This window comes from Octopus sinensis, linkage group LG7, assembly GCF_006345805.1.
Source record: "Octopus sinensis linkage group LG7, ASM634580v1, whole genome shotgun sequence".
Taxonomy (NCBI): domain Eukaryota; kingdom Metazoa; phylum Mollusca; class Cephalopoda; order Octopoda; family Octopodidae; genus Octopus; species Octopus sinensis.
Window position 1 is genome coordinate 40,179,494 of NC_043003.1, and position 20,924 is coordinate 40,200,417.

The following is a 20,924-nucleotide window of genomic DNA, read 5'->3' on the forward strand; positions in this document are numbered from 1 at the left end:
AGAATTTATTATTATTCTCATTAATATCAGTCTTCTTTTTCCAATATATTTTAAGTTTATTCACTTAGATCAAAGTTAGGTATGAAATAAAAAAAAAAAAGTTGCAATCGCTTTGCTTCAAGTTTAGTTACATCGTGAAAGTACGGAAGACCAAAACGAAACAAATAATTTTGTAACCTTTCGAAAGTATTGAATAAACTGTAACTAAAAAAAAAATCAATGATGATCAGATTTAGACATGATATGGCGTGAACTTTCTATTTATTTCGTTTGGTGCTTATATCTTAATTTTCCTAATTCGATCATTATATTTTTATCGATTAATATAATATGAAAGAATTATAACAAAAACGTTAAGTGAAAACACCTCTGCATTTTGACCCTCGCTATCCTCCGTAAATTACATATATATATATATATATATATATATTGCATGATTATGCAATGACAGTACGCAGAAGTGACATGTGCTAAGAAGGTATCACTTCGGTTAAACTAATAGTACAGATGAACCAGGAAGTGACTGAAGGTAAATTATTATATATTCTCTTCCATCTGTCTTTTCATCTTGTATATAAGAAGCGTGTCTGTACCCTACATGTCCTTTGTCTGTCCTTGTAACGTCCCCTCTGTGTAAACCTTTTTTATAGGTGAATAAAGAAATATATTATATATTCCCTTACGTTGTGATTGATTTGTAACTTTGAGAGAAGATCCCACGTTTGGGATAGGTGTATAGTCGATTAAACCGTAATCTTTGGCTGGGACATCGTTTTTTTCTTAGCAAATCATTGAAATTATATTCTCAGAGACGTCGTCCACATAAAAAAACAACAACAAAAAAACAACGTCTAAGAGACTCAATCAAAACAATGAAAGTAACGTATTTTGCGCTGCACTGGTCCTTCCACTGCACCAAGGAAAAGTCACGCTGTAGTCAGAGCTTCACCTTGTAACTTAGTACCAAGATCGTTTCAGATTGAAACCTACACGAATGGACCCTCCTACACAGAATTGGGCCGGTCAAGAGCTAGTTCGATCCTCCACAATAATCTTATAATAACTCCAGTCATCATCAGCAGTTTTTTCCTAATTTTAGCAGAAGAAGACAGCACCAAGTGGACAGGTATGTAGTAATTCTCAATGAACCGGGTACCCGATAGTCTACGAAAGCAGAAGACATTTCACTGCCCGCAAAGGCGTTTGTAACAAAGACGGTGCATTCGATCACCATCGCGGGCACTTTTCCTTTCTAATTATTTGCCAAATGTACACCCAATCTGTATGGGGCACTGGTTTCAACTAAAGTTGTAAAAACTTAACATCCATTTTTCTGAATGTTACGAGGAAACAAAGTTGGTGGGGGAACTCACTTGTGTGGGCACTCGAACTGGGGTTGTTATTTAAGGGGAATTAAAGGCGCAAGTGAAGGCCTATATAAAAATATTTCTGAATATAATTTCGGAGGGATATTTACGATACTTTTTACTTAAGCAAGCCTCTCTCACTTATTGTGCTGTAATATGTATGATTCTTGGACCGAAACTATTCACATCACTATTATTATATAAGAACTTTGAATTTAGCGCTTCACTTTCGTTTTTATCAGTCTGCTGTTATAAAAGTGAAAGTGAAGCGCCGAACACCATTATTATATATACATATATACCTTTTATCTTAAACTTGATTCGGCCATACTGGGGCACCTCCTTAAGTTTTTATTTTTTAGTTTAATGAATGGACCCTAGTACTTATTAATTTTGTGTAACAGCTTGGTACTTAAGCATTTCATATTCTGTCGGTCTCTTTCGCCGAACCGCTATCTTGTAAACACACCAACACCGGTTGTCTGGCGGTAGTGGACAGACTCAGGCACAGGCATACACACAGGTCTGCTTAAAATTGGGGCTAGCCTTGGAGTAAACAACGATAAAATATTCCCTCCTTATGTGTGGGCCACCAGTTTCATTGGATTGTTTACTTGCTGCGAAACATTAAACCCTTCAATATCTGTATTTTATGTTTTCTGTCTGCAATTCACTCTAGTGTCACCTCTGTTGTTATCTTTATATCTTATATATATATTTGTATGTCTAACTGTCTGTCTGGCTTTCTATTACTATTCGCTCTTTCGCTGTTTGCGTGTTTGTGCATGTGCATTTAAAATATATATGTAAAAAAAAGTGATTTTCAATGTAGCATGTTATAAATGCTGGATCTTTACTTTAGATCCTAAACGCTTTCAGTTTGTTTTACATTTTTGTTCAAATCGGGTACCTTATTATAACAAAGACTACTGTTGCTACTACTATTACTAATATGCACACACTATGCGTGCGTGAATATATATATATATAATATATATATATATATATATATATAGTATAATATAAGGAATAGCTTTTTATTTCAACGTAATTATTTCTTTGAAGACATAAACAAAAAAAAAAATGTCCTGATATAGATTATTGGTTCGGGCTGTTCTCCGCTGTTTTGACACAATTAGTTGACATCTAACATGTGCACGCTTCGTTGAATTTCAACCCCACCACTACCAGAACCCCCCCCCAAATCCCCGATGTTTATGGGGAGAAAGATTGGGCCTAGTGTATCGATGGGAGCTAGTTACATATGCAAACATGCTGTAGGACTTCGGGTGACACAAGGCTATGCTATAGAAAGCTTATCTGTGAGTGCTTACGTAAAACTAAAATACAACCATATATGTAATCCTATTCAGCAGGGGATGTGGCCTTAACTCATCTGCTGTGGAATACAGGTCTTCTTGAGTAGAGCAAAGGCACCAGATATCTCGATCCTTTGTCATCTCCTGTGTATGGGTCAGTTTCCTAAGATTATCCTTCAGTACTTTGTCCCATCCCTGCGTCTCCATCTTCCATAAGTTCCATCCACTTTGTGTGATTGGCGCTTCTTTATGGAGCTGTCTACATCCACCTGATCATTGGTAAGATCATTAGATAAGAGTGATAGTCAACTGTTTGTCCTAACCTTAGTTTTATTAGGGGTCACATAAAATAACTTACCTAAAAGTTCCACATTGTATTGATATTGTAGTTTATCCCCAGGTCATCCTAATCCCTGCATACTGTTCTAAATGGCTAAATTAACTTAGACCTGCAATGATATGCTATAAAGCACACAGCTCAGAATCATTAGTTATGTTACATTCACCCAGTATTTAAAATAACAGAAACACACCTTGATACTGACGTCTTGAATAATGAGATTATCTAAGATTTCGTTCTTTATTGCAATGACTGTAATTCTAGAGAAGAGTGTGTGTGTGTTTAATGGGGTGTGGATTAGTGTACTATGGCCACAACCCTTTTCCCCTGACCAGACCACTACAAAAAGAGGGAAAAAAATGTTGTGGTGTGACTAAGTAGGTGTCCTCCCCCTGTCGACTTTGTTTCCTCAGCGAATATAATTACCTACATCAGCTCAATATACACTGAAACAGAATTATCCAATTGAAATATCTTGACATCTTCATCACTCACAGAAAAGCCACAGGTGAAACTAAGATCTTGTCATAATAAAGCATTTATAGACTTTCAGAATATATTAGGCTTGTATGGAACCCATACACAAAAGAAAATACCATTAACTTGGAATCAATCCAAAGAAATTCTTTTGGATGAGCTCTACACAACTAAATAGCTTAAAAGATACAATAGATATTGATATCAAAGACACTTTATTTACAAACTACTTAATAATAGCACAGAAAATATTACCACACAGCCACATGTTGACTAAAGACAGTAACCAAATACTGATTGAAGACGGTATGTAACTAACGTGCAGACCTTTTGTATTCAACTGAGTATGACTTCTCTCACAACTAGGTTATACAAGTGAGAATTGCTGAGAAGGCTTACACAAACAGCTAATGTATTCCTAGAAGGTATCAATGGTATCATCATCATCGTTTAGCGTTCGCTTTCCATGCTGGCATGGGTTGGGCAGTTCAACTGGGGTCTGGGAAGCCAGAAGGCTGCACCAGGCCCAGTCTGATCTGGCAATGTTTCTACAGCTGGATGCCCTTCCTAACGCCAACTACTCCATGAGTGTAGTGGGTGCTTTTTATGTGTCACCGGCACGGAGGCCAGGCGAGATCTATAATAGAAAACCTATAGTCAGAGATGTTTTCTCCAATCTCGTTTTTTGTCAGATGTATTAAAACGACTACCACATTATATAGTCTCTGGTTTCTTTTGATGACAAGAAGTGACTTGAGGGAGATTTGGCTGTTATTTCTAGCGGGTTGAGTGATCACATAAATGTTCTATTGTTGGATTTTGTATTTAGTGGAGATTGGTTTTTCTCCATTAAATGATATACATTCAAGAAGTGTCTACTTGTAGTATTTAAAGCAGGGGCAGGGAAACTTTTTAGTGCAGTGGGCAAAAATTTACAAAGAAAAAGGTCCGTGGGTGGATCACAAGTTCTAAGTCTTATATATGTGTAGATCTTGTATATTATATATAATATGGTATACATTAATAAAGATAAGTTTAACACATTAATTTAACGCACCACTGAATTTAGGACATATTACTTATGAGGTTTCTATATTTTTCAGCTAGAGTATAGTTGTGTCTCAACAAAATTTCCATTCAAATAGCAATTACTAGATGAGTTTCTGTTTGAGTCTAACCGTTTTAAGTCATAGTGGAAATGTGACCTTTGTTGCAAATAGGCATATGAATATTGTATAAATTTTATAATTGAAAAGTTTACAATATTTTGTACATATGAGCATATCAGCCTGTGGGTGCAATTGCATCTGCAGGTGGGGGTTTCTCCACTCCTGATTTAAAGAATGAAAGTGTAATATAATAGGAGTGGCTGTGTGGTAAGTAGGTTGCTTACCAACCACATGGTCCCGGGTTCAGTCCCACTGCATGGCACCTTGGGCAAGTGTCTTCTACTATAGCCTCAGGCCAACCAAAGCCTTGTGAGTGGATTTGGTAGACGGAAACTGAAAGAAGCCCGTCGTATATATGTGTATATATATATATATGTATGTGTGTGTGTCTGTGTTTGTCCCCCCCAACATCATTTGGTGGTGTGTTTACGTCCCCGTAACTTAGTGGTTTGGCAAAAGAAACCGATAGAATAAGTACAAGGTTTACAAAGAATAAATCTTGGGGTCAGTTTGCTTGACTAAAGGCGATGCTCCAGCATGGCCACAGTCAAATGACTGAAGCAAGTAAAAGACTAATAGGATTTATATTGTATAGTAATGCCTAGAAGAGAATCTTATTCAATAGGAGGCTCTTCTCAGGATGTATTTACTCAATTAGTCTAAGTGTATGCTCAAGATCTTAATATTTGCTTCACCTCTCATTATTCAGTTTTGTAAACTTAACTAATTTTTGTCATTGACAGTTAGGGAAACAATTCTAGAGAAAATGCAGTGTGCTAAAGGTTAACTGATCCTCCTATTTTTGTTTACATAAAGCCAGAAACTTTTCAGTACCAATGTACTAACAAACATGTTGAACAAAAGAGTCTGGTCTTGTGTTTTGTTGTTGTTTTGTATCACATAATTTGAAATGTTCTAATTATTTTTGTATTTTTATGCTTTTGTAAATGTTTCTGTTCTGGTAGTTGACTATCATTTTTGATCACAGTTAATATTTTTCTCCTTTACCCTTTCATATATATATATATATATAGGGAGAATTCACAAAAAAAAACAAACAACCAAGACAGGTGGTGTAGACAACAAGCAGATGTATTAGTATAACGCTTGGGAAGTGAAAACGTCTTTTAACGTTTCAAGCCTATGCTCTTCCACAGAGAGAAACATGGAAAGAAAATAAAGAATGTGTAGTGGTTAGCAATCTATATATATAAACTAGCAGAGATACCCTGCATTGCTCGGGATTAAAATGGCATAGTTTGAATATATATTACAGTTATGTTGAAACAAGTTAGATGGGAAAGTGTAGCATTGATGAGAAAGCATTTGAGAAGTAAATAATGGACTAATTCGACTAAGTGACGTGTCATGCGTCCGTTTGGAGTATTCCAGGCCCTAACTTGTCATGGAAAATTGGGGGTAGTGGGTATGCGCATACCTTTGCTGGTCTTGAAAGACTCATCTCGCTTCTGTCTTAAGACTCAGCTTGATGTGTTGTGGCATGCCTGTACTGATCTTAGGAAAGTCTAATTTCACTTCTCTATTGAGACTCCATCAATTTAAGGGTAAATATGTAATTGTGAATACTTTGCAATTGCTGCAATAATTATGAACTGGTTGTTGAACAGTATATTTATATACCTTGGACCTGCATCTAATTGTATTTTGTCAAGAATTTCACCTCCAGCCATTCGTTATGTCATTCAATACACATACAATGACACAGCATTCTACTGTTGTGGCAGTGAAGACGGAAAGTTGCCGATGCATAATGTTGTTCACATTAGGATATAAATTGTTTATTTATTCATCACAGTAGAACTAAAAATAAAAGAATAAAAGCATAACAATATTACGGGTTTAGAATGAAAAGTGAAACAATATTATATGACATTTAGTATATATAAATCACACTATGAATAGTGAAACAATATTAGTACGACATTTAGTATATATAAATCACAGTAAGTGAAACAATATTATATGACATTTAGTATATATAAATCACAGTATATTCTTTTCTACTCTAGGCAAAAGGCCTGAAATTTTTGGGGGGGCGGGGGGGGGGGGGCTCAGTTGATTAGATTGACCCCAGTATACAATTGGTACATGATTTATCGACCCCGAAAGGAAGAAAAGCAGAGTCGACCTCGACAGAATTTGAACTCAAAACGTAAAGACAGACAAAATACTGCTAAGCATTTCACCTGGTGTGCTAATGTTCCTGCCAGCTTGCTGCCTTATGTGTGTGTGTATATTGACTAATGCATTCATTTCCACAGTTCTCAACCGATTTTCACCAAACTTTACACACACATTACTTATGTCCCAAGGATGGTTATGCACTATAACAGCTTGCCCAGAGTTCCCATGTAAATGGACAAACCGGGAAAAGTGGCAGTTTACATGGGTTTTTCTCTTAATTTGTTGTATGTACATAGTTTTTTGTATGTAGGGTCTTCCATACTTTTTTAGTCTATATGGTCGTATATCGGCATTAGAGAATAATTTTTTAGTGGTTTTCCACAGTTTTTTGATTTCTTATTTATTTATATGTTGTAATTGTGTATTATTACTTGGTTACAGAATATAAAAGTGAAAGGATTTTGTCTATTCATTTCAACTGGCCACCTGTGATAGTGATTAAATTGACTAGGAACATTGTATGTGATGAATACCCAATACCAAACAATCTTAATCTAAATACTTAAAATGCATTAAACTTTGGTAAGCTTACCATTACCTATTCTGAGTTACTTGAAAGGTGATGTTCCTTTCCCTCTCTTCTATTTGTTGATACCTTTGTTTACTTACCAATGCATTGTTTCACTTTAAGGATGCTTATTTACCCATCCATTATGATATGCGACCTCTTTTCACTGAACTGCTAAAGATTCAATGCAGAATTCATGAATTGAAGTCAAACTCTTCATGTTTTCAGTTTTCGTTACCTGAAGTCAATTTCTGAGTGGTTGTACACTGTAAGCACATAGCAAATAAATTCCTTTACTTTTTCAAGTAGGTATTATATTGCCATTTTTGAACATACCAATCATACTTCTCTCCAAAAAAATAGCTCCCTTTGCTATTGAATAAAATTAACTTGCAGAGGCAAAGTTTCAACGTCTTCCTAGAATTTCCTTACACCATTTATATGGCTGTTTTTGACAAGAAATTTCGTTTTCATGTAAAACAACTATATTTTGTAGTCATTATCCATAATCTACTCTCAAAACACTTCAGTAGTTCTACTTTGCATTTCTTGCAAACTGATATGTTCTGTGATCATTAGAGTGCAATGACCCTCACAATAACCAGCCTTCAATTTGGTTTTCTGTTCCTAAATTAATCAGAAACGTAGGTTGCCGTGCTACTCACAAACCTTTTTGGTAGTTCAATTATTTGTTGAAAAAAAATATCACCAAAGCAACTTAAACTGTCCAAAGGATGGGTGCATTTGCTAGTTACAATATAGATCCTATTCTTTCACTTTTCACACATAATACCAAACCAGTTCCAATGTTATATTGTTTTAATCAATATGAAAAAAAAAAAAAAATTGCATGTTGATACTCATGAGGTCTAATGCTATTACCTTGTAAAATTTTCTTCGATTTGGTGAAGCTGTTTGAGAATGCACAGGGAATATACAGACAGACAAAGAAAGGAAGTCAATTTGTAGACAGAACTTACAAACCTCATTTGAGCATATAAAGCTCTAGAAGAAAGTTGCTTGAGTGAAAAAAAAAAAACTTGAGCCACTTTAGGATAGCTTTTTTTTTAATGCATGACTGCTCAGTGGTGTGGTTGAAATCTCATTGGTTAGTAATAAAGGCTTATCGGATGTATATAGCCCACAGCAGTCATACATACACATGCATGATGACATGCATAATGTTTTCTGATAGGAGAAATGTAAATAGTGCATTTAAATAGGAGTGCAAATAATTTTCAAAAAGTAATGTTGTAAGGAGAATGTACAAATACTGTAAAGACAAAGATATTTATGCACAACAAAATTGAAATATGCTGAAGTCGACTTTTAGGCAGATGTGGCAAAACTGAATTTAAACATACTGGGTGAACAAAGATTTAAAATAACTAAATTATTTTTCAGGGAGAATGTACAAAAACGATAACAAGAGATTTTTATGCACGACTAATTGAAATACACAGAAGTCAGTTTGTAGACAGAAGTGTGTGAATGAGTTAAAGTGAGAGAGAGAGAGAGTGAAAGAAACAGACATAGACTAAAAGAGAGGAACTATTACAGAGGGTGAGAGAGAATATGTGTAAGCAAGAGAAACAGAGAATGAGAAGAGAGAAATAAACAGGGAGAGAAAAGGGAATCGGTTGAAAAGTGCAGAAGTTTTTAGAGAAAAACCCCTGTAAAACATCGTTTTTACAAATTTCTTGCTTTTTGCAGGAGCTCTGGGCAAAACGTTACAGTGCATGACCATCCTTGGCAAATAAGTAATGTGTGTGTAAAGTTTGGTGAAAATTGGTTGAAAACTGTAGAAATGCATATGTACTACACACACACAGACATCCTTTGTTTTATATATATATATATATATATATATATATATATATATACATATATATAATGTCTGTATATGAAATAACTCTCATCGTGTATAATATTTGTTTCTTTTGTTACAGAATTCGTTTCTCTGACTCCATGTGCGTTGGATCTATATATCTGCTGTTTTATCAATGGTTGGCTACAACCCTAATCAAGACCATCGCCTGACGTATTTCGATTATGCTTTTGCTGGTGCCCTTTCAGGAGCTGTCTCAAGACTCCTTCTGCAACCCTTGGATGTTGTCAAAATCCGATTACAGGTCAGTTATCTTTACATCCTTATGTTAACAGTGATGGTAATCTTCATCATTATGCTTCTTTTAAACCTTTGTTGGTTTACATGGGATGTATCTCCTATACAATATATTGCTATCCACCTCAGTATCTCAACTTTTTTGCAATCTGACCATGACACTTCTTACTATATTTGATTTTTTAAAATATTTTCTCAATCTAGAGGAACAGGCAAAGCTTATGTCCTTTGCACACCATCCAAGACTGATGAGTTTGTTGCCATTATTGTTTCATTTAACCCATTAGCATTTAAATATTCCGTATCCAGCCAAAATATTCTACCCGTTTTATGTTCAAACAGGACAGATCTGGTTTCTCACCTCTACCCTGCGATGTTATTCTAAAAGTAGATAATCACATCAAAATCCCATAACTATGAAATAATACACAAATGATTTTTAAAAACTGGAATAGATAAGCATCACCTTTGACGGTAATCTGAATGCTAAATGGTTAAACTGTCACAGGTCAACACTGGCAAGAAAGTCATGATCAGGGCTGATGTTCTGAAGAGGAAGAACTCAACATAGTGGTTAGTGAGGAAGTGGGGAGTAGGCAGTGTAGATGCAACAAGAATGATGAGAGACAAGTAGATTTGAGGGGCCTGAGTAGTGGAGGTATGTGACCATCCAGAAGTCTCATACCTCCAGAGACCCATTGTAATTGCAGTAGAAACGACAGAGAAGAGATAGCATGCAAGTAGGCCTGAGATTTGTATCTGTTAGTGATTGAATGCCAATCATTTGAGTAGCACTTCTCAGCATGTTGTTTAGGATGTCAGTGTAGTTCTCCTCTTCTACTTAATGCTATGAAGACAGAACCTATGCTGCAGATTTTTAAAGCTCCTAGTAGCTTTCACAGACCCACTGAAATTGGTGCTGCTAAGGTTTGACTTAAATTCTTACAAGTCAGCAGCTGCAGGAAAACAGGTGCGGTGAGAGAATTTCAGAAGATTAATATTCCAGAAAAGAAGGATTGGGCATAGTTGTAAAACAAGAGATAGAGGGCCTGTGGATTTTACACAAAGGGAGGGAAGAATAATTCAGGGGTGCCTGAGTGGAGGTGGGATGAAACCAGCAAGTTCCTAGGAGTATGGCTACTGTAGTGTTATTGCAAAAGGAAGAGAATGGAGGCAGTATGTCTGTGGGTTAGTGCTTGAAGTATGTTATTGAGTGACTTCATTTCAATCAGTTGAATATCTTTTTCTCTGGGTGACATTTCTCAAATACACATCACAATAATGGTATGAACATGAAACCTGTCAGCTGAGAGGACCAGTCTGTCTTCTATTGGCTTGACTTGATCTGACCTAACCTGTTGCAAATAGTGATGGCTAAGAATTTCTGGCACAATCACAAAACTAGTTTTTTTTTTTTCTGAAGGAAAATAAGTGATTCAGTTGATCCCATTACTTGACAGATATTTATTTTATTGACCCAGAAAACATGGAAAGCAAAGCTGACCCAAGCAATATTTGAACTGGAAATGTAAAAAGAGGTAACTAAGTCCTCTAGATATTTTGTTTGCATGCATATAAATCTTATCTTTCCCATTGCCTGGGAAGAGAACAAATAAGAAATTTTCTGATTAAAAATAAAAATTCACTAATCAAAATAAAACTAATGATGTTTTTATATGATAAAGAGAATAATTAAATGATAATAATGATTATGTTTGTATGTATATTCCATGTAGCTTCAAATTGAACCTGTATCGAAGTACTCCATTGGCTCTAAATACCATGGTTTCATGCATACCATTGTCACAATGTCAAAAGAGGAAGGTGTGAAGGCATTATGGAAGGGCCACTTACCTGCTCAGTTTCTGACTGTCTTTTATGGGATGGTGCAAGTAAGTATCATATTGCATTATCATCACCATCATTGCCATTGTTTTCATAATAATCCGTTTTGTGGTGATCCTTTTATCACCACTGCCACTCATTAATCATGTTCATTATCCTTCTCATTACACTGTGTAACAATTTTTTTCTTTTTGTCTTTAGTCAGTAAGTGTTATTTTGCATTTGCTTTTATCTAGAAATCAAAGGAAATGACTACTATTCCCTTCAAACTTTGCTTTTGCAACCTGGACTTCAGTATTTTGAAACTGACCTATTTTCCATTACATTTCCGACATTCAGCGTTGATTTGCTGAAGTAGAAATATATCATGTATTATTATTATTATTATTATTATTATTATTATTCTATTTTTATATGCCTTGGCCTATTCTCCATGTTTTTAGGAGTGGGTAGCCACAACAAGACACACCAAGCATTCCATTCATTTCCCAGCTCACCTCTTTGAACTGGGAAATGAATAGAATTCCCGGTGTGTGTCTTGTTGTGGCTACCCACTCTTAAAAACAATGGGTAGTAGGTCTGGGTATATATATAAATCTGCTAAACACCACAGGTTTGCTTGTCAGCTGCTTGACCTTAACCATTTGAGCATGTCCCTTAGTGGCTGATATGTGCTTCTCTGATCATGAGCAGGAGCAGTAGAGCAGTTCTTCAAAAACTGTTCATGAGACCTTTAGCTTTCCTTTCTTTGCTCATATCAGCAGATATGCCGTTGCATATAATGGCATTTCCTTTTTAAATCTTCATACAGCTGTGCGAGGCCAGGTTTTTCCTTTTCCTCAGCACATTTCCATTGATTTCTTAGGCTGTTCTTTTCTCTCCTCAACTGTTTCATTTTCCTGATCCTCTTGCTTGGACCACTCTTTCCTTTTGCTAATTGGATACCATATTTTACTCCAAATAATTCCTTTCCTGTATCGTATATTGAGCTTAACTTTTACCTTGTTCTCAAACTCTTTATATCTTCCCTTCTCATTGGCAGCAGACTGCAAAACCCTTGGTTTCCTCTGAGTACTATCTGATGCACCAGTCTCATAACCTGCAGTTTCCTGTCGGGAAGAGGTCTTTGCTGTAGCATTTATCAATCCGCTGTGGTTTGAGTCCAGGGATGATTTGCCATGTGTCTTATGATCAGATGATCCACACTGCTCTGTCCTATTCTTACAAGTCTTTCCCTGATGAATCTTTAAGTCTCTTTCAGTTGCAAAGGTCCTACAGCACAGCTTACATCCAAAGTTGTTTACACTTCATTCACTGTTCAAAGGAATAGCTGTATTCATGTCCAAGGTCATTTCCGTACTAACCAGGTTTGATTGATTCTCGACTACTCCCTCTCAGTCAATCATGGGGCTGTCATTCTCTTCAGCCTCTGCCAGTCTTTCCTGGTGTCAATAGTCTTTCCCATGGTCAGCTCATCTTTCCAAGCAATCCTCTTGCCTTTCCAAGATTCCTAACCATCTTTCCAGTATGTCAGTAGTTTCCTACCACAAGGTCTTTAACGTTTTGCAAACAACTTGCACCTTCATGTGCTACCAGTTGAAAGTTCTGCATGCTAGAAGCCTGCAAGTGTATGGGATCATCAGGAGAGAATGCACGCTGTTTCAGGGCCTACCTTTCGATGACATCATTGAACACCGCACCCCCCCATCCACCCTGACATAAGGTCCTGCTTGTCTTATGAAAGACATTGTTTCTTACAGAACTTATTTTCTCATTCCTCCTCCTCCTCCTTCTTCTGCTGGTGATGGTGATGATTCTTTCTACTAAAGGCACAAGACCTGAAATTTTGGGGGAGGGGACCAATCAATTTCATTAACCCCACACTCAAGTCAAACCGTCATGGAAAACAGCTGTTAAATGATGATGAAAAGCTCCCAAAACTTAGTTGTTAATTGTCTTTTATTGTTTACTTGTTTCAGTCATTGAACTGTGCCCATGCTGGAGCCTTACCTTCAAGAGTTTAGTGAAACAAATCAACTCAGTAATTACTTTAAAGTCTGGTGCTTATTCTGTTGTTCTCTTTTGTGAAACTGCTAAGTTATGGGTCATAAATGAACCAGCACTGGTTGTCAAGCTGTGGTGGGAGGCAAACACACACACAGATATATATATATATATAAAATTGAATAAGGGTAGAAATTGATATTAATCAATTAAAACCAGTGGCCTAGCATATTAAAGGAATCCGAAGATTAGAATTTTTTTACATTCAAAATTTAAAGGACTGACCACTAAAAGTGGACGGTCAATATGCTAGATATAGACATCAAAATCGCTATTTTCCACAAAGAATGTGTTCTCAAATAAAAACTCAGCACAAACCAAAGCGTAAAAAATAAGCAAGACAAATGAAAATATACGAAATAATAACGATTACCTATGTACCGATCACTTTCGCTTGTTAATATCCATGTATATGGATACGTGGAAATCTGCAAGCTCATCAGCATAGTCTGTCGTATACAAACATAATTTCCTGGACTAGATACAAAAATGCTTGACCGGAGTCCCGCATGCATAGAGCCCAACAAATTATATTTATGTGTATCCTTCAAATGCCTTCACTTTGGCGCGCTGAGATCGGAATCAGTCCTTTAAATTTTATATATCTCTCTCTATATAAACGGCAGTTTGTCTGTGTGTGTTTCCGTGTGTCTGTTTGGTTGTACCCTCACCCTGACCACGGCTTTCAACCGATTCTGATGAAACTTGACACACACATAGCCCAATGTCATAATTCAAAATTAACGCAGCGAAAATTTTGAAAAGTTCCCCCAGTTCTGAAAAAAATCGATAAATTCGACATGGGGTCGAGAATCAGAAACACAAACCACAGACTGTCTAGGGGACGCAACTCGACCTTTTTTAACTCTCAAAAAAAATTTACCATCATTTTTTTCCCATTTTTTTGCTATTTTTTGGCTATAACTCTCTAAAAATGCTTTATAGTTATTTCACTTACAAACCCGAGCAACGCCGGGCGATACTGCTAGTATATATATAAATATGCACACATGTATATCTATGGGCTTCTTTCAGTTTCTGCTTACCAAATCCTCTCACAAGGCTTTAGTTGACACTGGGCATTCATAGAAGTCACTTGCTCAAGCTGCCATACAGTAGGACTGAACCCAAGACTACATGGTTGGGAAGTAAGCTTCTCAACCTCACAGTCACACCTGCACCTGTCTATTGTATATATTACATTGTGATTTTGCTTTTTTTTCCAGTTTTCTTCATATGAATTCTTTTCTAAATTAACCTATCATTGCGTCCCAAGTGAGTTCTTTTCTAAGAACAAGCCATTGATCAGTTTGGTTTGTGGTTCAATGTCAGGGGCTGTGTCCACCGTAGTTGTCCAACCCATCGATCTATTGAGGACAAGGTTTGTGGCACAAGGTGAACCAAAGGTAAGTCACTACTCTTTTCTTTCTTTTTATCATATGAAAGATTACAATAGTGTGTGTGTATGCATATGCACGTGTGTGCACATGCATTATTATGGTATTTTTTCTTTTGTTTTGGCTGTTTTCTTTGTGGTGACATTTCTTATTTGGGGTTTCTATTTTCTTTGATGGAACCTAGGACCACATTTCGCTCATGTTCCATGTTTGATTTGGCTTCTATGGCTGGATGCCTTCCTTTCCTAACACTGACCACTATACAGAATGTGCTCAGTGCATTTTATCATGGCATGATTACCAGAGAGGTTGTCATGTTTTTGACAAAAGAAAAGGATCCTCCTGACTCTGTACTTCACAGAATGTATTTGGTGCATTTTATTATGGCACCAGCACTAAGCATTGACATGTCTTCAACAAGACACATGTGTATGTGTGTGTGTTAGCTATGCACACTGATGTTTCCTCAAAGCTGTGTGCACACAGGCTACAACTTGTGTACAGGACAAAATGAGAACACGGTTAATACCATTTGTCTTAAATATCATGATTGTCTGGTTAATTACATAAATACTTAGTTTAATGAATTTAATGAATTGTCAGAAAAATTTAGATTTAAAATCATTTCAAATTTCACATCATTTGTGTGAAATGGTGGATTTTTGCTCTTCAGAATGAGTCTTATTATTTTTGGAAAATCAAAATTAAAAGGCATTTTAAATGGGGAGACCCCCTTCGGTCATGAATGACCATGGGATTGAACCTAGAAAGTTACCCTCTGAGGTACAAGTCCAAGCAAGATTGTTTATGGAAGGCCAGCAGTCGCCCATGCATACCAGCCTCCCCTCTCCACACCACTGATGTTATCCAAGGGAAAGGCAAAGGTCAATACAGCTTGGCACCAGTGATGTCGCAACTGATTTCTACAGCTGAGTGAACTGGAGCAACATGAAATAAAGTGTCTTGCTCAAGAACACAACACGTATCCCGGTCAGGGAATCAAACTCACAACCTCACGATTGTAAGCTCAACGCTCTAACCACTGAGCCTTGCACCTTCAGGCATTTTAAATACATGATAAAATATTAAGTAATACACCCTTAAAACTGTTGTTTTATTTACCTTGGTGTTGGTATGGCATTTGAGTAATGGTTATTCACATAATTGTGTCTGTGTTTTGCAAAGAGAGATAAGAATTTGCATTCAAATAAATTTCTGTGCAGACATTCAGAAAAAAAAAAAAAAATAAGAGAGGACATTGTTTGTCACTCTTTGCTACTTTTAAGTGCATGCTAACATTGCTGACATCACCACGATTGTCGTTGTCATTGTGGTTGTCACCATCGACATTGTTGCCATCACCACCATTGCCTTTGTCATTGCTACTTTCGTCATCATCATCGCCACCATCATCATCACCGTCACCATTCTTATCACTGCCGTCATTAATTAATTTCTTTTCCAAACTTTCAGGTATATAAATCAATCTTCTCAGCAGCGGCCAGAATTGTTCAACAAGAAGGCATCTTAGGCTTTTGGTGTGGCATTGGTCCTTCACTTGTCCTTGTCACACCTCAGACAGGTCTCACCTTTGGATTCCATACAATTTTTACATCAATTTTAAGGAATGATATGAAAAATCATTCTACATTTAGTATTGAAAGTGAGTATTTACACTTCTTGTTGTTGCAAGAATGTCAGTATGGTTTAGAAGTTTGTTCACAATTAATTTTATGCTCCTTGGTTCTATTTTACTGAAATGCACCTGTCTTGGGAAAGTATAACCTAGTTTAGTTTCATGTGATGCGGATGGATGCTGACAACGCCATAAAAAAGCGCTGATCTCTCAAAGTGGATGGAACACATGGAAGTGGGGGAGACTCAGGAAGACGTGGGATGAAGTACTGAAGAATGACCTCAGGTCGCTGAACCTTTCAGGCGAGATGACAATAGACTTGGATGCCTGGCATCATGCTGTACTCAAGAAGATCCATACTTTGCAGCTGAAGTGTTAAGACCAGTCTTTCTGGTGGTGTCAAGCACTCATGACAGTGCCATGTAAAAGCATCCATGTGGTGCCATGTAAAAGCACACATGTGGTGCCACATGAAAGTGTCCATTCAGTGCCCATCCAGTGCCCTTCTGGTGCCACACGAAAGTGCCCATCCGGTGTCACGAAAGTTCCCATCTGGTGCCACACAAAAGTGCCCATCCGATGTCACATGAAAGTGCCCATCCAGTGCCACACGAAAGTGCCCATCTGGTGTCACACGAAAGTGCCCATCTGGTGTCACACAAAAGTGCCCATCAGGTGCCACACAAAAGTGCCCATCCGATGCCACATGAAAGTGCCCATCCGGTGCCACATGAAAGTGCCCATCTGGTGTCACACAAAAGTGCCCATCTGGTGCCACATGAAAGTGCCCATCTGGTATCACACAAAAGTGCCCATCCAGTGCCACACAAAAGTGCCCATCCGGTGCCACATGAAAGTGCCCGTCTGGTGCCACATGAAAGTGCCCATACAGTGTAACATAAATGCCAACACACTGTAAAGTGGTTGGCATTAGAAAAGGCATTCAACTATAGAAACCGTGCCAAATCAGACTGGAGTCTGGTGCAGCTCCCCAGCTTGCCAGCTCTGTCCAAACCATCCAACCCATGCCAGAATGGACAACGGATGTTAAGTGATGATGATGATGTTCATCCAGGCTGTAGGAATGAAATTGAGAAGAGGAAATTATGTAGAAGAAGCTTGTTTCTTAGTTTAAGATTGTCACCTGATTCATCATAACCCCTTTTACTGTGGAAATCAAATATGTCCACTCAAAGTTTCATTACCCTTAACTGCAGAAAGCAGTTTTGTTTACTCCCACTGCTGAAGAGGTCTGCAAGAGTCCTGTGCTGGTGCCACCTGAAAAGCTCTCATACTGGTGTCACATAAAAGCATGTCTGCTGGTGCCATGTTAAAAGCACTCAGCACACACTGTAAAGTGGTTGGCATTAAGGAAGGGCATACAGCTGTAGAAACCTACATTATAATTCAATACAGATAAGATAAGAATACAATAATAAAAATCATAATATAAATTATTGAAATCATTAAAATCACTCCTTACGGCTGTTTCAGCCTATGGATAAAAGTAGTTTTTTTTTTTCAGTGCCTATAGTTGTCAGTTATATTGAGGTTGTAGGCATTTAAAAACAGGATACTTATATATAACCATAGGCCTTGTCAGAGATTATAAAGAACTTTAAAAATATTAATGCATGAAACAGATTACACGTACAATTTAATATATATTAAAATATGAACAAATATCCATATACACTCACACATATACATATATACATACATAAGCAGAGTATATATACTTTTACATATTCTACTCTTTTACTCTTTTACTTGTTTCAGTCATTTGACTGCGGCCATGCTGGAGCACCGCCTTTAGTCGAGCAAATCGACCCCGGGACTTATTCTTTGTAAGCCCAGTACTTATTCTATCGGTCTCTTTTGCCAAACCGCTAAGTGACGGGGACATAAACACACCAGCATCGGTTGTCAGGTAATGCTAGGGGGACAAACACACACACACACATATATATATATATACATATATACGACAGGCTTCTTTCAGTTTCCATCTACCAAATCCACTCACAAGGCATTGGTCGGCCCGGGGCTATAGCAGAAGACACCTTGCCCAAGATGCCACACATGGGGACTGAACCCGGAACCATGTGGTTGGTTAGCAAGCTACTTACCACACAGCCACTCCTGCGCCTATACATGTGTATAAATACATAAATAAACAAGCAAATAGACCATTCGTCATATACATATATACTGGAAAATATACATATGTCTATGCTCATGACTACATAAACAATTATTACTAATATTATTATTATTGTTATATTTATCAATAATAACAATATTATTAGATTTAGAGTAATCGTCACTTCACAATACATATTATAATAGATTCCAATATATCATATATTACGATACAATATAAACAATTTTTTACGGTAGATTTAATTTTATAAATTTTAAATCCACAATCCATACAAACATATATTTATATATATATATATATATATATATATATATATGTATACACAAAAACGTACAGTTAGACCATGGCTTTTAGAATATAGTTCTTCTTCATACATACAAGTCCATGCGTATGGGTAAGCTGTAAGGAGTGATTTTAATGATTTCAATAATTTATATTATGATTTTTATAATTGTATTCTTATCTTATATGTATTGAATTGTAATGTATATATGTATCCTATTAAGGTTCTCAATTTTGTTAAATGAATAAATAAGTCAACATTCTAATATCCGAAAGCTGATGAACCAACTAAATTGATTCTCCATTTTCTTATTTGTATTATAAATTAATGGTAAAATATTTATTTATCTTCACCCATTTAATACAGTAAATAAGTTAATTGCATTGCAATTAAAAAAATTTGTGTATTAAGAATTTGGGTATTATACCAACAGTATATTGGATAAGTATTATCCCTTAGTGGGTTGGATCCATAACCCCTAACTTACTTAGTGTTTTATATATATATATATATATATATATTCAGAACAATTAACGTGTATATATTTTGAGAAGAGTTAAATTTTGTAATTTCAGATCAAATTAAAACTTTCATAAGTGGACTCAGCAGTGGGATGTCTGCCAAACTAATTGTCTATCCTTTTGATGTTGTGAAGAAACGTCTGCAAGTACAGGACTTTAAGGAGGCTCGGTCGAAATTTGGTAAAGTACGTTCCTATAATGGCATGGTCAGCTGTCTCCAGGGGATTTTCCTTGAAGAAGGAATCCGGGGTTTGTACAAAGGATTATTCCCAACTATGTTGAAGGCAGGGTCTGTGAGTGGTGTTACATTTATGATCTATGAAATGACTTGTGGTTTCCTCTCAAAATGGAGGTGACGATAGTAATGGTTAGAAATTCAATATATATTATATATGATAAATATGTTTGTATGCAGGTGTGGCTGTGTGGTAAGAAGTTTGCTTCCCAACTACTTGGTTTCAGGTTCAGTTCCACTGTATGGTACTTTGGGCAAGTCTCCTCTGCTATAGTCCCAGGCTGACCAAAGTCTTGAGAGTGGATTTGGCAGACAGAAACTGAAAAAAGCCCATTGTTTACATGTGTATATGTCTGCGTCTCATTGCCTTCACAATAATTGTAAATGAGTGTCGCCATAATGCAAACGGTATTGGTCATTTCTAGTATTCTGAGAAAATGTCTAATTGTGGGGGAAATGACTACCTTACTTGGAAACAGGTAAGGGCTGGTGATCGGAAAGGGCACCTGGTTGTAGAAGATCTACCTCAACAAATCTTGTCTGACTCATGTGAGCATGGAAAAGTGAACATTAAAACAATAATGATATAAGAAGACATCATCATCATCATTGTTCGACTGTGGTCGAGACAATGGAATTTACCATGCTACGCCAGACTTCACGGTCCATCATGGCATTACGGAGGTCCTGTTGCTAGATGCCTGTATCCCTGGAGATTACATCAGGGTAGGAGAGTGTGCACCCTCTGTTATTGCGAGTAGATGGCTTCCAGAGGAGAAGAGTAGAAATTACTTATTTTTCAGCTCTACAACAATGTCCAGCAAACTGGACTCTCCTACCTTTCACAAGAGATGACACAGGTGGTAGTTTCCCATATATTTGCATTTTGGTTGGATGGCACTTCCATGAGAGATTTTGAGCTCTCATAAGGAGGCGAGTGTAGGTTCCATCCAACCGCCTCTCAAGCTTCTTTGATAACGTCCAGGTTTATAAGAAGACAGAAGACATGGAGGGAAATTATAAAGGTTCATCTCAGGATGCTGAAATGAAAGAACCCCCCTCCCCCATGGCAAATCACACACTAGCACAAGAAACAGGTGTAAAAATGCAGCTAACGATGTTATATATGAATATAATACACACGTGTATGTACTCCTTGCTGGAGACAATCAGTTCATAGCAAAATGGTGTGATTTATAGAATAAACAATTTCTGTGAAGAAGTTATGGTATCAATACATATGATCCTTCTCCTTGAGTCCAACAAAAT

General features: G+C 36.9%; 1 protein-coding gene across 3 annotated transcripts; it reads left to right on the top strand.

Annotated features, from left to right (window-relative positions):
• Nucleotides 1-167: 167 nt before the first annotated feature.
• LOC115214525 (mitochondrial thiamine pyrophosphate carrier) lies at nt 168-19,917 on the top strand. 3 transcript variants are annotated; one of them, XM_029783727.2, is made up of 7 exons: nt 168-529; nt 7,259-7,399; nt 9,335-9,517; nt 11,247-11,402; nt 14,646-14,825; nt 16,290-16,479; nt 19,475-19,917. In XM_029783727.2, exons 3-7 carry the CDS (start codon nt 9,389-9,391, stop codon nt 19,774-19,776), a joined length of 957 nt encoding a protein of 318 aa, XP_029639587.1. In that variant the 5' UTR covers nt 168-529; nt 7,259-7,399; nt 9,335-9,388; the 3' UTR covers nt 19,777-19,917. The 3 variants fall into 3 exon arrangements, with proteins under 3 accessions (XP_029639587.1, XP_029639586.1, XP_036360617.1); XM_029783726.2 differs by lacking the exon at nt 7,259-7,399 and having other exon boundaries at nt 171-529; XM_036504724.1 differs by lacking the exons at nt 168-529; nt 7,259-7,399 and adding an exon at nt 882-1,126.
• The last annotated feature ends 1,007 nt before the right edge of the window (nt 19,918-20,924 follow it).